Here is a 12,774-nt window from a genome sequence, read left to right as displayed (position 1 = left end):
GAAATAGTTATAGCGGAAGGGCATTCGCACGTACAGACTATAGGTGGCTATGTATTAGATCCGTGTCGACCACGTACTTGGCGTTTCTGGAGGACCGAGTATTGCGGGATCCCAGAACCCTCAAGCTCCATGGGCGTAATACGGAAGGTCATTGTTTTGTCCGTGTCTCCAAGACAGCTCTCCTGGACGCTGTCTTGTTCGGTTTCTGTCTGCTGCGTGAACGGACACTACCTCCTCGTGCCACAAATCCACCTCAGCATTATGCCTGCCTCGCAACATTATCACAGTAAAACTTGCTGGCCCCCAGAGGTGGTAGAATAGTCCAACCTTGACAATCTCCTAGGGCAGGATATCGCTTTGGAAGGTAGACTTTCTCGTCATGTTCATATCCGCCCGCCTTCTCCGACGCCCAGCCGAGTTTCGGACAGTCCTCCACACCTCGCTCGCCCCAGCATCAGTCTCTGTCCATTTGACCCGACGGCTGTCTATTGTGTTAGACGTCTTAAGCTTCTTTTGCGCGACTACTTCGGTCGACCTAGGGGACCGACTGGGTTTCCAAAAGTTATTCCTGTCCTGAAACCAGTCGGTGATTTCGTCGCCCTTGTAGCCATAAGCAAGTGCAAGGGCCAGCACGACGACGGTGACGGGAACTGCGATAGTCCAGTAGAGAGACTGGCTGGCTTCGATGTCGCGGATGTCGACTGTGTTCATGCCAAAGAAGCCAGAGACGAAGGTCCTGCGGCGTTATCAGCTTTATCAAGATCGAATCCTGACTGCGGGAATCGCTGCTTCTCGACACATACATGGGCAAAAACAGCACTGTGACGATGGTGAAGACGCGGATGGCCTTGCCGTGGTCCTCGTCCATGACTTCGATCAGCTGGCGGACGCGCTCCCTCAGCGCCCCCGCCGACCTTTGCAGGTTCCGTACCTCACCCAACTTCGCTTGCACTGCGTCCCGCCGGCCGAGCAGGTAGTGCCGTTCCACTTCCATAGTTCGCGGCTCGCGGTATCGTCGTTTCCATGCTCCACGCTTGTATTCCACACCATGCCTACCGATAACGACCTCTACCTCGGAGAAGTCGTTAAGCGTCCTGCCAGTGTCATGACATTAGCGCGTGCCCCAACTGTCTAATACACACCCATAATCACGCAGACAATAAAAAGATGTTCGCTCACCGATTGATCCAATTCAGATTCGCGCCCAAGAGCGCCTCCAGCGCCTCCAGCTCATCCTCAAGCGCATGAATATCAAGAAACAAACGCCTCCGAGGCCGGCGAACAGCCTCCGCATGCAGACGCTTGCTATATTCGCTGTACATCCGGATCACGTCCCACGCCGAAGCACCTTTACCACCGTCCCGCCTCCCAAGCCCAGCAACACGCGCGCCACCCGTTCCCATTCCCGTTCCCGTCCCAGCGGCCTTTCTCAACGGCAGCGGTGCGGAGAAGGACTTATCCAGAACCGATAGGACGACGGCACGCACCAGCGAGGTCGTGTCAAACGCCTGCACGCCCAGCGCCGCTGTGTCGGCGCCGTCGCCGATGCTAATACCGCCGCCGTGCCCGCCCCGCGACAGGATAACGTCGCGCCGGGCCAGCTGCAGGTAGCTCCGCAGGCGGGCGTGGGCGCCGCGGCACCGGACGGCCAGTCGTTTCGTCCTGTGCAGGGCGGCCTGCGCGCTGTCCTGATCGGGGGCGTTGCTGCTGCTGCGTGTGTTGAGGGTGGTGTGCCGGTTGTGGAGCGAGAGGTGTTTGGCTTGGAGGATGTAGTATGACAGGAGCTCATCGAAAGCGTAAACGAGGCTTCGGGGGAGCTGGGGGCGAATCGTTGGCTTGGTTTGCGGCCGGTGCCGTTGGGCATTGTCCTGTGGGTTGGTGGCTACCAGCCATTGGATCTTATTGAGGCTGTGCGAGACGTCTGTGAGGTGGTCGATGAGCTCCTTTGCGATATTCTCGATTTCTGGTTCGTTTGAGTGGGTTTCCGCCTGCGACTTGATGTATACATAGCAGGGGTCGTCGTGCGGCCTGTCCTTCGCTTTGCCTGCGGCCGGTTGTCCAAGGGGGCACTCGAAGTGGGCGGCATGGAGATGCTGAAGTGCGGCTGATGCCGAAGGATATTTCGTGGGCGTCAAACAAGCTGTGCACTTGGCATATGGCTGCTTCCATGTCACCCCTCCGCTTCCACCTGCAGCGCTGGACATGGTGTCGAAATCTCGGATTGTCCACAATGCATCCGACGACTCGGTAGACCATCGGATTTGCTAGAAAACCCGTTAGGAAACGTCGGAGAATTCATGACCCTATCGCTGTCTTGGACTTTGTGCATGGGCCCCAGGCCTGGGAAAGCCGGCCGTTGAGTGCTTACCCGGATAATCTCATCTACGCTGCCCCAGAACCGCTCACACACAGGATGATATACCGAGTGCTCATCTTTGGGGAGGAACCGGTGCATGATCGCCTGAGAAATCTCCACTAGCTTCTTGCCGAATGCCTCTGCTGGGTGCGTCATCATGTCGGAGGTTGAGTGCCTTGCTGCTTCTTGTGCGCCGACCCGTGGCGTGGCTGGAGCTTGTTTCTCACCAATCTTAGAGGGCTCAGCCTTCTCTTGCCGAACCGTTTCCTGTTCCTGGTTTGTAGAACCCGCCCGCGCTCCGTCTGGTGGGAATGTAGTTGGTGGCTGCGTGGAGCTGTTATCTGTCGAACCCCCTTTCTTTTCCTGGTCGGCTTCTTTTCCTTGACCAACACTGTCCCGCTGCACCGTCGGAAATGTGTTCGAACTTGGAACTATTTCCCTTGCCAAATTGGGGTGGCGCTTTAGGAGATTCTCCTCGGTGCATTTGTATGCTTGTGAGTAGACTTCTTTGATCCCTGACTCGCTGGATAGGAGGGATTCATTGATCTTGCCGAGGATACGGAACAGATCATGGATCGCGACGTCCGCCATGGGGCTTGTACCGATGTTCTTTTGATCCGTTCTCACCGTGTCCACATCGGCCATGCTCTTGACTCGCCAAGAGAAAAAGGGGTTTACTGTGGCAGCGCCGGTGTCATCCAGCGGTGGCATCTCTTGTTCCGCAGCCGGTGTGTCATTGCTGTTCGAATCGTATTCACGTTCTCGACGCCTAGGCCATCGATCTCGGCCCCCGCGCCAGCGTATACGGATCTCAGTGCTAGAGCTGCGCCCTCTACGAATCATCTCCCCGTGCTCAATTGGATTGGAGGGGCTCTCGCGTCGTGCCTCACTGCGCCCGCGGACAACAATGTCGCGCGTGATCCGCCGGTCCTGATCGTTTTCAAGGCCTCTCCGGTGGTCATGGGGCTCGCGCACGAATACTGGCCCGGGTATTGTCTCATAGTCGACCCTATTGATAGCTTCTTGCCCCCCCCGGTAGACGGTCAGCTCTTTGTTGTTATGAGTCGGGCTCCTGCCGGTATCCTTGGAGTACCTATATCGCGTTGGCGCCGGCAACGGGGCGCGAGGACGGGGAGACTCCTGATCACTGCTCTTCCCGCTATAAAGTGGCGAACGTCGTTCGTGGTAGTATGGTCTTCTTGAGCGCGACCGAGCCCGGGATTTTGCTTTCAAGTGGAAAGTGTTATTCTCGAACCCATCAGAGCCCAGAAGTTTGAGCCACTTAGAAGGAGTCAAGACCTCAAGCTGCGCAGGCTCGCCCGCGTCTGCTGATGTTTGGGGTCCATATAGGATGTCGTATTTTGCAGCGTCGCGTGTCCGAGTTCCCGACGTGACCACCGCAACGGCATGTTGGAGAAAATCCTGATGAGGTTGGTCAGTCAAGGCCCAGTCAGGAGGCAAAGACAACAGAATTCCAACGTCCACGACTTACCACGTAGCTGCACTCGGGATCGATCACCATGCTGTTATAGAGCTCGACATCCTGTAACTTGACCTGGACAATGTAGAACCCACGGCCCGCCCTATCGTCAATCTCCACCAAGTCCCGTCGAAGGTCGGTCGAAGGGAGACAGCATAGCGTTATCATGATTTCTAAAAACGCCTCGTTAGTTCTGGCTTTAGAACACGGTTGATTTGTGCCTAGAAGCTGGTGCACGTACCAGAACCTAAGCTCAAGCACCATAGCGTAGCAACACATAGAACGTCACGCTCGCCTCCTACGCCCGTTTTGCGCGCGACCTGAGACAACTCACGCTCGTCCCCAACCTCATATCCACGAGTTGCCTTCAGCAGGGTGCCAGCATACGAGTGGTCTACCCCCAAGGTGCCGAGGAAAAGCATGGGCGCTATTTCCAAAGACACATACTGGTCCTGTTGAGTGACCGACCCCAGTCTCTGCGACAGGGAGATATTCGCTTCGGCCGTTTTGATCTCCTTCCTTGCGTGGTTCCTAAGGAACAGCAGGGCGGCGGCTCGGACCCGTGTGGAAATGAACGGGCAGTTGAGAACGAACCGCTTTGTATCTTATGAGTTAGCACGGCATTTGACATTCCCCGCGGCGTCACTCGCCAACCATCCAAAATGGAGATATTTTTGTAGCTCACCTCCAAGACCTGAAAGGCCGGCTCAACGTCGTCGGCTTCAAGAATGTTGGGCTGGACGTGCCTGGCTTGCGGTCAGTAGCGGCTAGTTGGTCAAACTGCGACAGTCGTCGTCTAAGCTCAGACTCACAGCCATCGGAACTGCGCCCGAGACTCTTCTCTCTCTTGACCCGTGGGACCGGATGATGGAGGAGGTCTCGAAGGGGACAGGAGGACAATCTTTTTCAGACCAGACTTGGACACCCTGTGCTCAATTGACTGAGCCACGATCAACTCGGTCGCGGTGTCGTCCTCAAGAATGGTCTTGGGTTGGGTCCATTCCTGTGGCAAGGGCTCATCGGGGTTCCTTGGCCCGTCGCTATCGAGGTCAATGCTGTACGTGCTCCGATCGCTTGGAGATAGTGAGCGACCGCTCCGGTAATACTCGCGGGACCTGCTTTCAGAACCATATTCGCCAATCCTTCGGCGTCTGTGATCATCTCTCCTCCGATAGTAGAGTGAGGTGGACTGTGGTGATGAACATCAGAGGCTGGCACACAGAATGATTCGATCTGTGATAATCTACCCGATCTCGCCGATCTCGCACATCACGGACGACGGTTTGAATGAAGTGGGGAGGTGGTGGAGGTCGTGGTCCTCGTCGTCCACTTTCCCGGCCATCACGAACCGGGCTGCCCCTTGGCCGTGACTCAGAAGAGGAACGGCTCGAATAATAGCCCGGCCTAACGAACTCGGGCTCCATTTCAACGTTTGCGACAGTCGGCGCTTCCGCCTCGTCTGGTGTTTCGTCCTCAATGCGAGGCTGTCGCTCGGCGGCCGCCCTGCTCGGGTCGGCCTCCATGGCTGGTGATGCTACAGTGGAAATGCGGGACCAGCGGAATTTGGAAGACGGGATTCAGAGGACAAGACAGGAACTAATCACAATATATTGCACCAAAGGTGTTTGTGGAAAAGTGCGAAAGACTTTCAGGCGTGGGGTTCAATTTCATCAGCTCTGAGCAGCCGAGTTCAGTTTCGTGGCTTCTGGGGGGCCGCATTGTGTTCATTCGCTACGGTATGTACGAAAGGCGCAGCTGAATTCTGGTGTAACCTTATGGTTGCTCGTTATCCCTTGACGCCGAGATGGAAAAAATCGGCCAATGTGCATCTCGCAAACCTTGAGGCGCCAATTGCCGGGGGTTAGTTACTTCTAGCTACTGGGTACACACTTGTCTAGGTAGAAGTGGTTGCACCCAACTCCTGTGTAAGAGCTCGGGCGAAGTGCGCTCGACACTGAGCTGCTGAGACTTTTTAAGCTTTGTACAACTCGACGGAAATACCAGAGTACCTGTGTGGGAAATGAGAACTTTATTGCTTTCGAAGCTGTAGTAATTTGTCTCGGCTACCTACTACGGTGAAGACAATGCTTCGGTTAAATAACAATATTAAAGGGCATGTATGTGAGGAATAGTGTGATAAATAGAGAGAAAAGAGAGAGGAAGATGAGAAGAGGAGTTGCCGAATTTGGCAAGATGAGTGGCAAAGCTGTCGGATGATTGCTGTGCTGTTGTGGGTCCTTGAAACCTTCCCACTTGAAGCTTGGCAACCTCAACTTCCTCCCACCTCAACAACACCACTACACACCACAGCCACCAACCCCCCAAAATGGCCGACCAAGACCTCATAACCTACGCGCGCGATGCCGCCAACCGCGGGGATGACCTATTCGCCCTCCTCGCCACCGACGCGACCGCCTCCGAATCCGACATCCGGCGGGCCTTCCGCCGCAAGGCGCTGACTGCGCACCCGGACAAGGCCGGCGACGCCTACGACCCAGCCCTGTACGAGCGCCTCGAGCGCGCCCGCGATGTGCTCGTCAGCCCCGAGGCCCGCGAGGCCTACGACAATGGCATGCGCGCCATCCTCCAGAAGAAGCTGCAGCGCGAGCAAATGTCTGACAAGAGGCGGCGACTGGTGGAGGACCTCGAGCGCCGCGAGGCGGAGGCGAAACGCGTCAAGACGGCGGCGACCCAGCCCCAGCCGCATGATGCGGAGCGCCGTGCGATGGCGGAGAGGGGGAGGGCCAAGATGGAAGAGATGAGGCGGTTGAAGGAGGAGGCGGAGGTGCGCGAGCGGTTGGCGAAAGAGAAGGAGGCTGCTGAGGCGGCGGCGACAGCGACTGCGGACGGGCCAGATCTATGCAAGGCAGCGCCAGACAACCGCCCCATACCCCCGCCGACGGTGGACGACTACGACGAGCGAATCGCGGATCTTGAGAGGCGGTTGAAGGAATCGCAACAGCGCAAGGCCGAGAAGCAGCAGCGCAAGGAGGAGCGGAAAACAGAGAAGGAGCGGAAAGCAGAGAAGGAGCGGAAAGCGGGAAAGAAATCCGGGTCGCTGCCGGCGCCCTGGCCTACGAGGGGAAAGACCCCAGAAAACCCTCCACCCTCTACCGCGGCAGAACCACACGCTGACAAAGACAAGCTTTCCAAGCCCGCGGAAGCCGCGCCTCCCGCACCTCAGTCTGGTGCCGGCGATCCGCCGAAAGCGAGCGATCGCTTTGCGTCGACTCTGGCCAGGTTACGCGCTGCCCAGGCAAAAAAGGACGAAGAGAAGAGGCGGAAAGCCGAGCAGTCATAGAGAGCAACGAACGACATCGTGACGCAGGGCCCACCAAAGTTCAACCCAATAGCGTAGGATAGAATCGATACCTATATAGGTAGACGAGGTTGATAATTACCATCAATAACAGCGTTTGAAAGTTAATGTCTGGGGGCCTTACGAGCCTGTAATTATCTTTCTTCTTCCGTCTATCGCCGGGAAAGCGGCATTCGGCCAAAAAGACAGGTCAGGTTTTGACCATAAGAGAATAAACAGGAACTCCAGCTCTATGACTGATAATTCTACCTTGGGACACTCCATCTCTAGTATACAGCCATGTACATACATATACAACACCTTCCCCAACCCCAGGTCTAATGCCCCTCTTTACTCGCCAACGCGGTCCTCAGCCAGTCCGGCACAAACGCCTTGATCCTCACCTTCTTCCCCTCGCCGCCCTCCTCCCCACTGCCGCCCCCCAACCCAACCACAAACTCATCCCCCTCCACAAACCCCGTCCCGCCCGTCTCCCCCGGCAGCACCACATCCGTCATGATCTCCAACCGACACAGCGCCAGCCCCAGATTCCCCACCCCGCTCAACCACTTCCCCGCGCTCCGCCCCTTCTTACCCACCCGCCCGATACTCGCCTCCGCAGGCACCATCTCCGCCGTCACCCCCTCCGCACCCACATCCGACCGAAACCCCACCTCCCCCGGCACCACCACCACCCCACCCCCTTCAGCTTGCCCATCAGGATAAAGCACGCACGGGAGCACGCGCTTGCGCACCACGCCGCGGTGCTCCGTGCGGATGGTCAGCTCCTGCCCCACGTAGCAGCCCTTGCGGAAGTCGACGGCCCCCGTCGCGTCCAGGTTGCTCTCGTGCGGCAGCGCCGTGTTGTAGAGGAGCTCGGCCTGGCCCTCGGCGATGCCGTGCCGGTAGCGCCGGAGGCGGTAGGCGGTTTCGGGGAGGGTGGGGAGTGGTAAGCTGGGGGTAGGGGTGGAGAAGGTGAGGAGGCGGTGGCCTAGGTTGGGGGCGCGGTGGTCCGGGGTGGTGATTATTGTTGGGGAGGAGCTGGGGAAGGATGGTTGGGTGGTGGTGAGGGAGGAGGGGTTGGCGTCGTCCCAGGCGTGCCAGACGCGCCCTTCCCCTTCGTTCAGCAGGCGCACGTCGAACTTGGCGCGCAGCTTGTAGCGCTTGATGTGCTTCTGCAGGCGGTCGGCCTCGGCGGCGTCGACCTCGACCAGCCAGCTGTGGCCGGCCGGGTGGGTGGTGTCGCGCACGTCGCGGTAGATGAAGACGTCGTGCAGGATGCGGCCCTGGGCGGTCAGGAAGGCGGCGTAGAAGCCCGCGTCGGAGCGCAGGTGCTCGCTGGTGGGGTTGGGACCGGCATAACCTGGGGTGAGGTTGGCGGTGATGACGCCTTGGAGGTACTTGGCGGCGTCCGGGCCGGAGACGGAGATGAGTTTCCGGGAGGACAATTCAGCTATGCCGGCGGGATAGAGGCCGGGCGGAGCGGCATTGCGGGGGGCAGACCCGGACAGGCCACGGCGTTGCTGGGGTGCAGATGCGGGTAGCGGGAGACGGGGCCGAGTGAGACATCCCCGGCAGGTGAACACACCGGACACACCACCACGGGCCCTTAACCTTACGGTGGAGGTCACAACCCTCCGTGCTGGTTGCATTGTGGTTGTGGTATGGTTAGGGTTAGGTTTGTCTACAACGAGGAATCATCTGAGCTCCTCATCTGAGTCGTGCAGGAAACCGTGAAACTTGCAGTGACGTCGATCCATCCGATCTGTCCGGTCGGGAAATCGTAATTTACACCGATCGGCAGCGGGACTTTGCAAACGCCGAAGATGGTCAATGCGCAATTCCAATTCTCTGCCCTGTGGGTGGGTCCGGGGTGAGAGGATTGAGTTTCCCAGGTCCCTGCCCACCACGCGGCAATGGAGACTCGGAGATATGCTCAAGGTGCGCAAAACGCCGTCCGCGTCGTCGGCTCTAACGTTCGGTTTCTTTCATGCAGCCGACTCCTTGAGTCTACACGGGGCTAGGGTATCCCCGCCGAAGACGACATCCCACTCATCGGTTCCATCAATTTCAGGTTTTAAACCTCCATCTTGTGAGCGCCGGGAGCGACCGGAAGCAGCCACATGTCCCACGCCGAAACCGCTGGGCATAGGTCGCCATGTCAGTTGACTCATCACGCCGAGTTGTTTCTTGTTTGGACAATATCGCTTCACGATGTGGATGGGAACCATCCTTGTCGTTTGGTCTGTGAACGGCAGGTTCGCTTCACCATTCATCACTTTTCCGATGGCGCCTGTGATATGCCGCAAGGCGGAAAAGGCGTTTGACTTGGTCACCGGACCGGCGTAGGTCGCATTAACCTACCTACCTTATCGATGCGTCGCAACAACACAGTAGTCTTCCAGATTCAAACAAGGCAAGTATGAGAAACGAACACATGCCATCTAGGGATTGGAGCCGCGATTGATTTACACCAACACCCACCACAGCAGTTTAACACCTTCCGCGATGGATCGGCTCTTAGACGGCGAGACGGTCCCAGTGGGCCCCTCAGCAGACGGTAGTCAATGGAAATGATATCCTCACCAGGCAACCCAATCCCTTCCCGACCCTCCAACGAATCCGTCCTTTCCCGCAGGCTCAATATGCAAGGCATTTCCTCGTGAACCCTGCTTCTCTTAGGGCGACTTATCAGAAACTCGGGCGTCTGTCGCACCGCAGGCAGCCGGGAGACGGGCCCGGGGAGGCGGGGCACTGCGGAGAGTCGCCGATCCCGCCAGAGTGGCGTTGTTGTCGGTCTACGAAATACGGGGAGCTCTCACACCCGGCTTCTTCGTTTCAGAGCATGATGCTAATCGTGGCTTCCAGTTCTCTGCCGCACCTGAGCAGCTAACAGGCAAACCACCCTTCGAACCTGCTTTTCATGCTCTTGGTGTTTCCAACTCTGCCCCCAAGGGCACGGCTGCATGATATTATCAAAGCCCCCAATACTGCTTTATGTGCCCCCGGCGGTCAACTGATGGCCTCGCCGTTTCACGTGAGGACCCGTTGCCGAGGCCTTGTGATGCACACCTGGAGCCCCCCTAATGGAGAGCCTCAGTTTCCCCCACCATCGCCGCATGTCGAGTGTGCCCACCAGTTGCCCCTCCTTTCCGGGACGTTGCCGGTCAACCCCCACACATGCCGAGAAACGGAAGAGAGAAAATCTGCCAACCTATGAGCATCATCGGTGTCGCTTCCGGAGGGCGGAGAGGCCCGAAGTCCTACATAGTGCAGAGAGGCTGTTGGCGAAAACCCTCACCGGTTGGGCGGCGATTGAGGACCTGCGAGAGTGTTGCCTCCATGCATGGTGCTCCACGGCGGTGACGAGAAAGGTCCACGTTGACCGCCAAGTCATGAATCGCTGCATAGTACTCAGCGTGATACTTTACAGTAGCACAGCCTCAGGTGGCCCTTTACCGAACTGATCGCTGCGAAAGGAAAGGGTGTCGCCGCGATGGGTCCCAAGTCTGGGCGGGCGAGTTTCGAAACGTTGCTTCTCGGTAGCACCAATGCCAAATGCTCAGCATGATCCGCAGCACATCCCCCAGAAACTGAAATCATATGGGTGGCGGATCGCCATCGTCGATTACGTTGGATTCACCACTGCCCCAGAACGGCCAGCAATCGTCGTTCGTTACCTCGAACCCGAGCGAACGAGGTTATCCTAAAAGCCGTTTCCAAATGTGTGACATTTCCGGGGGCCGGGGATCGTTCAGGCTTTCTTTTTTGGGTGCTCCGTCTCCACCACAGGGGACATCTCAGCCACCCTCACCTTAGGCGGCGGCATCCGCTCTTGCATCAGAATTACCCCAGATTGGCAGGGCTTTCGAGATGAGAGGGCACGCACGCCTGAGTCAGCCCGAGAAATTAGGCATCGCAATCTGGCCCTGCAATCTTCATGCAATCAAACCAGAAACGCGGGCGCGCAGTCATCGTGTCAATCGCAGAGCGCGCAAGCGGTGAGCGGAGATGGTCGGTGTAAGGATCCAGCAAAGCAGGGCGATGCGTTGGTACTGTGTATTGTTGTTGTGGTACCTCTTGGTACGAGTGGTAAACTAACAATTGCTGGGGTCGTCTCGTCTCGTCTCGTCCTTGCGGCGCGATGCAATGCCAAAACACAACTGCATCCAGAATCAACAAGCGACGGCCAAGTGCGATGAGACCCGTCCGTTTGTAGTAACATCTGAGCTCCTGAAACCGTCAATCCAAATCAGTTCAAACAAAGCCCTCGAGGTACTCGACCTTGAATTCGGCCGTCCGGGACCGTCTCGGCCTTGGCCACCGCCCCGAACGCCGCGGGCCGCGAAACCCCCAAAAAAACCTACCTTATTCGCAACTCACCAAAAAATGCCCCCAACACCACCTAACAAAGAAACAAGGATCGTGAAGCGCAGGAAATGAGCGATGATGAATCAGTTACGCACGCCCACCAACACCCTCAGCTGCTTAGGTAGGTCACGCCGCCCGCAACAGCAAAACAAAACCCAACTGCCGCCAATACCACACAGTACACGTAACCTCGCATCCCATCCGAACCCGACGGGCGGGGACCAAGGACTCGCAGCGCAGCGTGTGCAGTGTTGTCAGCCCTGTAAATCTCCCACAAACAGTGACAACATCACCCAAACCCCCAGGATAATCCACGTAACCACCCCCAAGGCCCCGCTGCAAACCAGGCCAGGCATCATCAAAAACAATTAACTAAGCGAGTGCGAAAAGAAAAGCAAAAAAAAAAAAAAAGCAAAACCCCGCGCCCGCCTCAAAAACCCGAAACGCGCGGAAGCCGGTGGGATTCGAGGACGGGATTGGGATCACATCACAGACAACCTCCCTCCTCGGCAGGCTCACAGGTTCTGCTTGGTCACCAGGACAGCCACAAGCGAGCAGCGGGAATTCCGCCGCTGCCCCGTCTCCGTATCTCCGTATCTGTCCATAATAGGCGAAAAAAAGAGACAAGAACCTCAAGAGCCCGTTCCGTTCGGTCAGGTACGAAAAAGGCGGACCTATCAGCGAAAGTTCCCGTTGCCGAGACTGTCTTGGGAGAAGTGATGTACTTGTTGGCAGCGCCCCCGGGGTGGGTATAGAGAAAATCAGTGGAGGGTGGCCCACTTTATTTTTTTGTGAATCATACCGCCGCCTCGGGACCGATCTCCACGCTCGAGTCCTAGCTGTGAGAGATCGAGCTGGAAAGGGTTCGGGGGCGTGGGGATGAAGACAGGACAAAGTTTATGAAGGTGATTGTCAATTGCAGATGCATGGCACTGGGAGTGGCTCGAAGACAGGTAGTTTGATCATGTTGATTTCAATTTTATTTTTTGGCTGCCGCCTTTGTTGGCGGTCAGCCTGCGCTAAGCTAAAGCTTCCCACTCAACCTCGGCGAGATAGCGCCAGGGAGCGGGAGCTTGATAGAGAAGTGTGTGTGTGTGTGAATCCATCCATCTGTGGTAGGAAATATGTGTGTCCTCCAATATCGTCCTCCTGCTTCCATGTCCGAAACCCAGGACTTCGTACCACCCCCATTATGTATTGAGTGGTGTAGTAGTAAAGATGCAATGACGCTGCTGCTCCCAATCCAAAACAAAGTAAAACATAACTTTT

At 57.1% G+C, this 12,774-nt stretch overlaps 3 protein-coding genes across 3 annotated transcripts; 1 reads left to right on the top strand and 2 right to left on the bottom strand.

Moving 5' to 3' along the window:
* Nucleotides 1-339: 339 nt before the first annotated feature.
* CHGG_05678 (uncharacterized protein) lies at nt 340-5,359 on the bottom strand (the record flags this gene model as incomplete). Its single annotated transcript, XM_001221772.1, has 9 exons — nt 340-736; nt 804-1,094; nt 1,180-2,264; nt 2,369-3,778; nt 3,849-4,009; nt 4,078-4,288; nt 4,522-4,582; nt 4,649-5,025; nt 5,084-5,359. The coding sequence occupies 9 exons, from the start codon at nt 5,357-5,359 to the stop codon at nt 340-342; spliced, it is 4,269 nt and encodes a 1,422-aa protein (XP_001221773.1).
* An 803-nt stretch (nt 5,360-6,162) lies between these two features.
* CHGG_05677 (uncharacterized protein) lies at nt 6,163-7,137 on the top strand (the record flags this gene model as incomplete). The annotated part of the gene is made up of 1 exon (XM_001221771.1): nt 6,163-7,137. One exon carries the CDS (start codon nt 6,163-6,165, stop codon nt 7,135-7,137), a length of 975 nt encoding a protein of 324 aa, XP_001221772.1.
* A 335-nt stretch (nt 7,138-7,472) lies between these two features.
* On the bottom strand, nt 7,473-8,786 carry CHGG_05676 (uncharacterized protein; the record flags this gene model as incomplete). Its single annotated transcript, XM_001221770.1, has 1 exon — nt 7,473-8,786. The coding sequence occupies one exon, from the start codon at nt 8,784-8,786 to the stop codon at nt 7,473-7,475; it is 1,314 nt and encodes a 437-aa protein (XP_001221771.1).
* Between the last annotated feature and the right edge of the window lie 3,988 nt (nt 8,787-12,774).

The sequence above is a fragment of the Chaetomium globosum genome, genomic scaffold (genome assembly GCF_000143365.1).
Source record: "Chaetomium globosum CBS 148.51 scaffold_3 genomic scaffold, whole genome shotgun sequence".
Classification (NCBI taxonomy): Eukaryota; Fungi; Ascomycota; class Sordariomycetes; order Sordariales; family Chaetomiaceae; genus Chaetomium; species Chaetomium globosum.
This window is presented reverse-complemented; position numbering and strand designations above follow the sequence as displayed.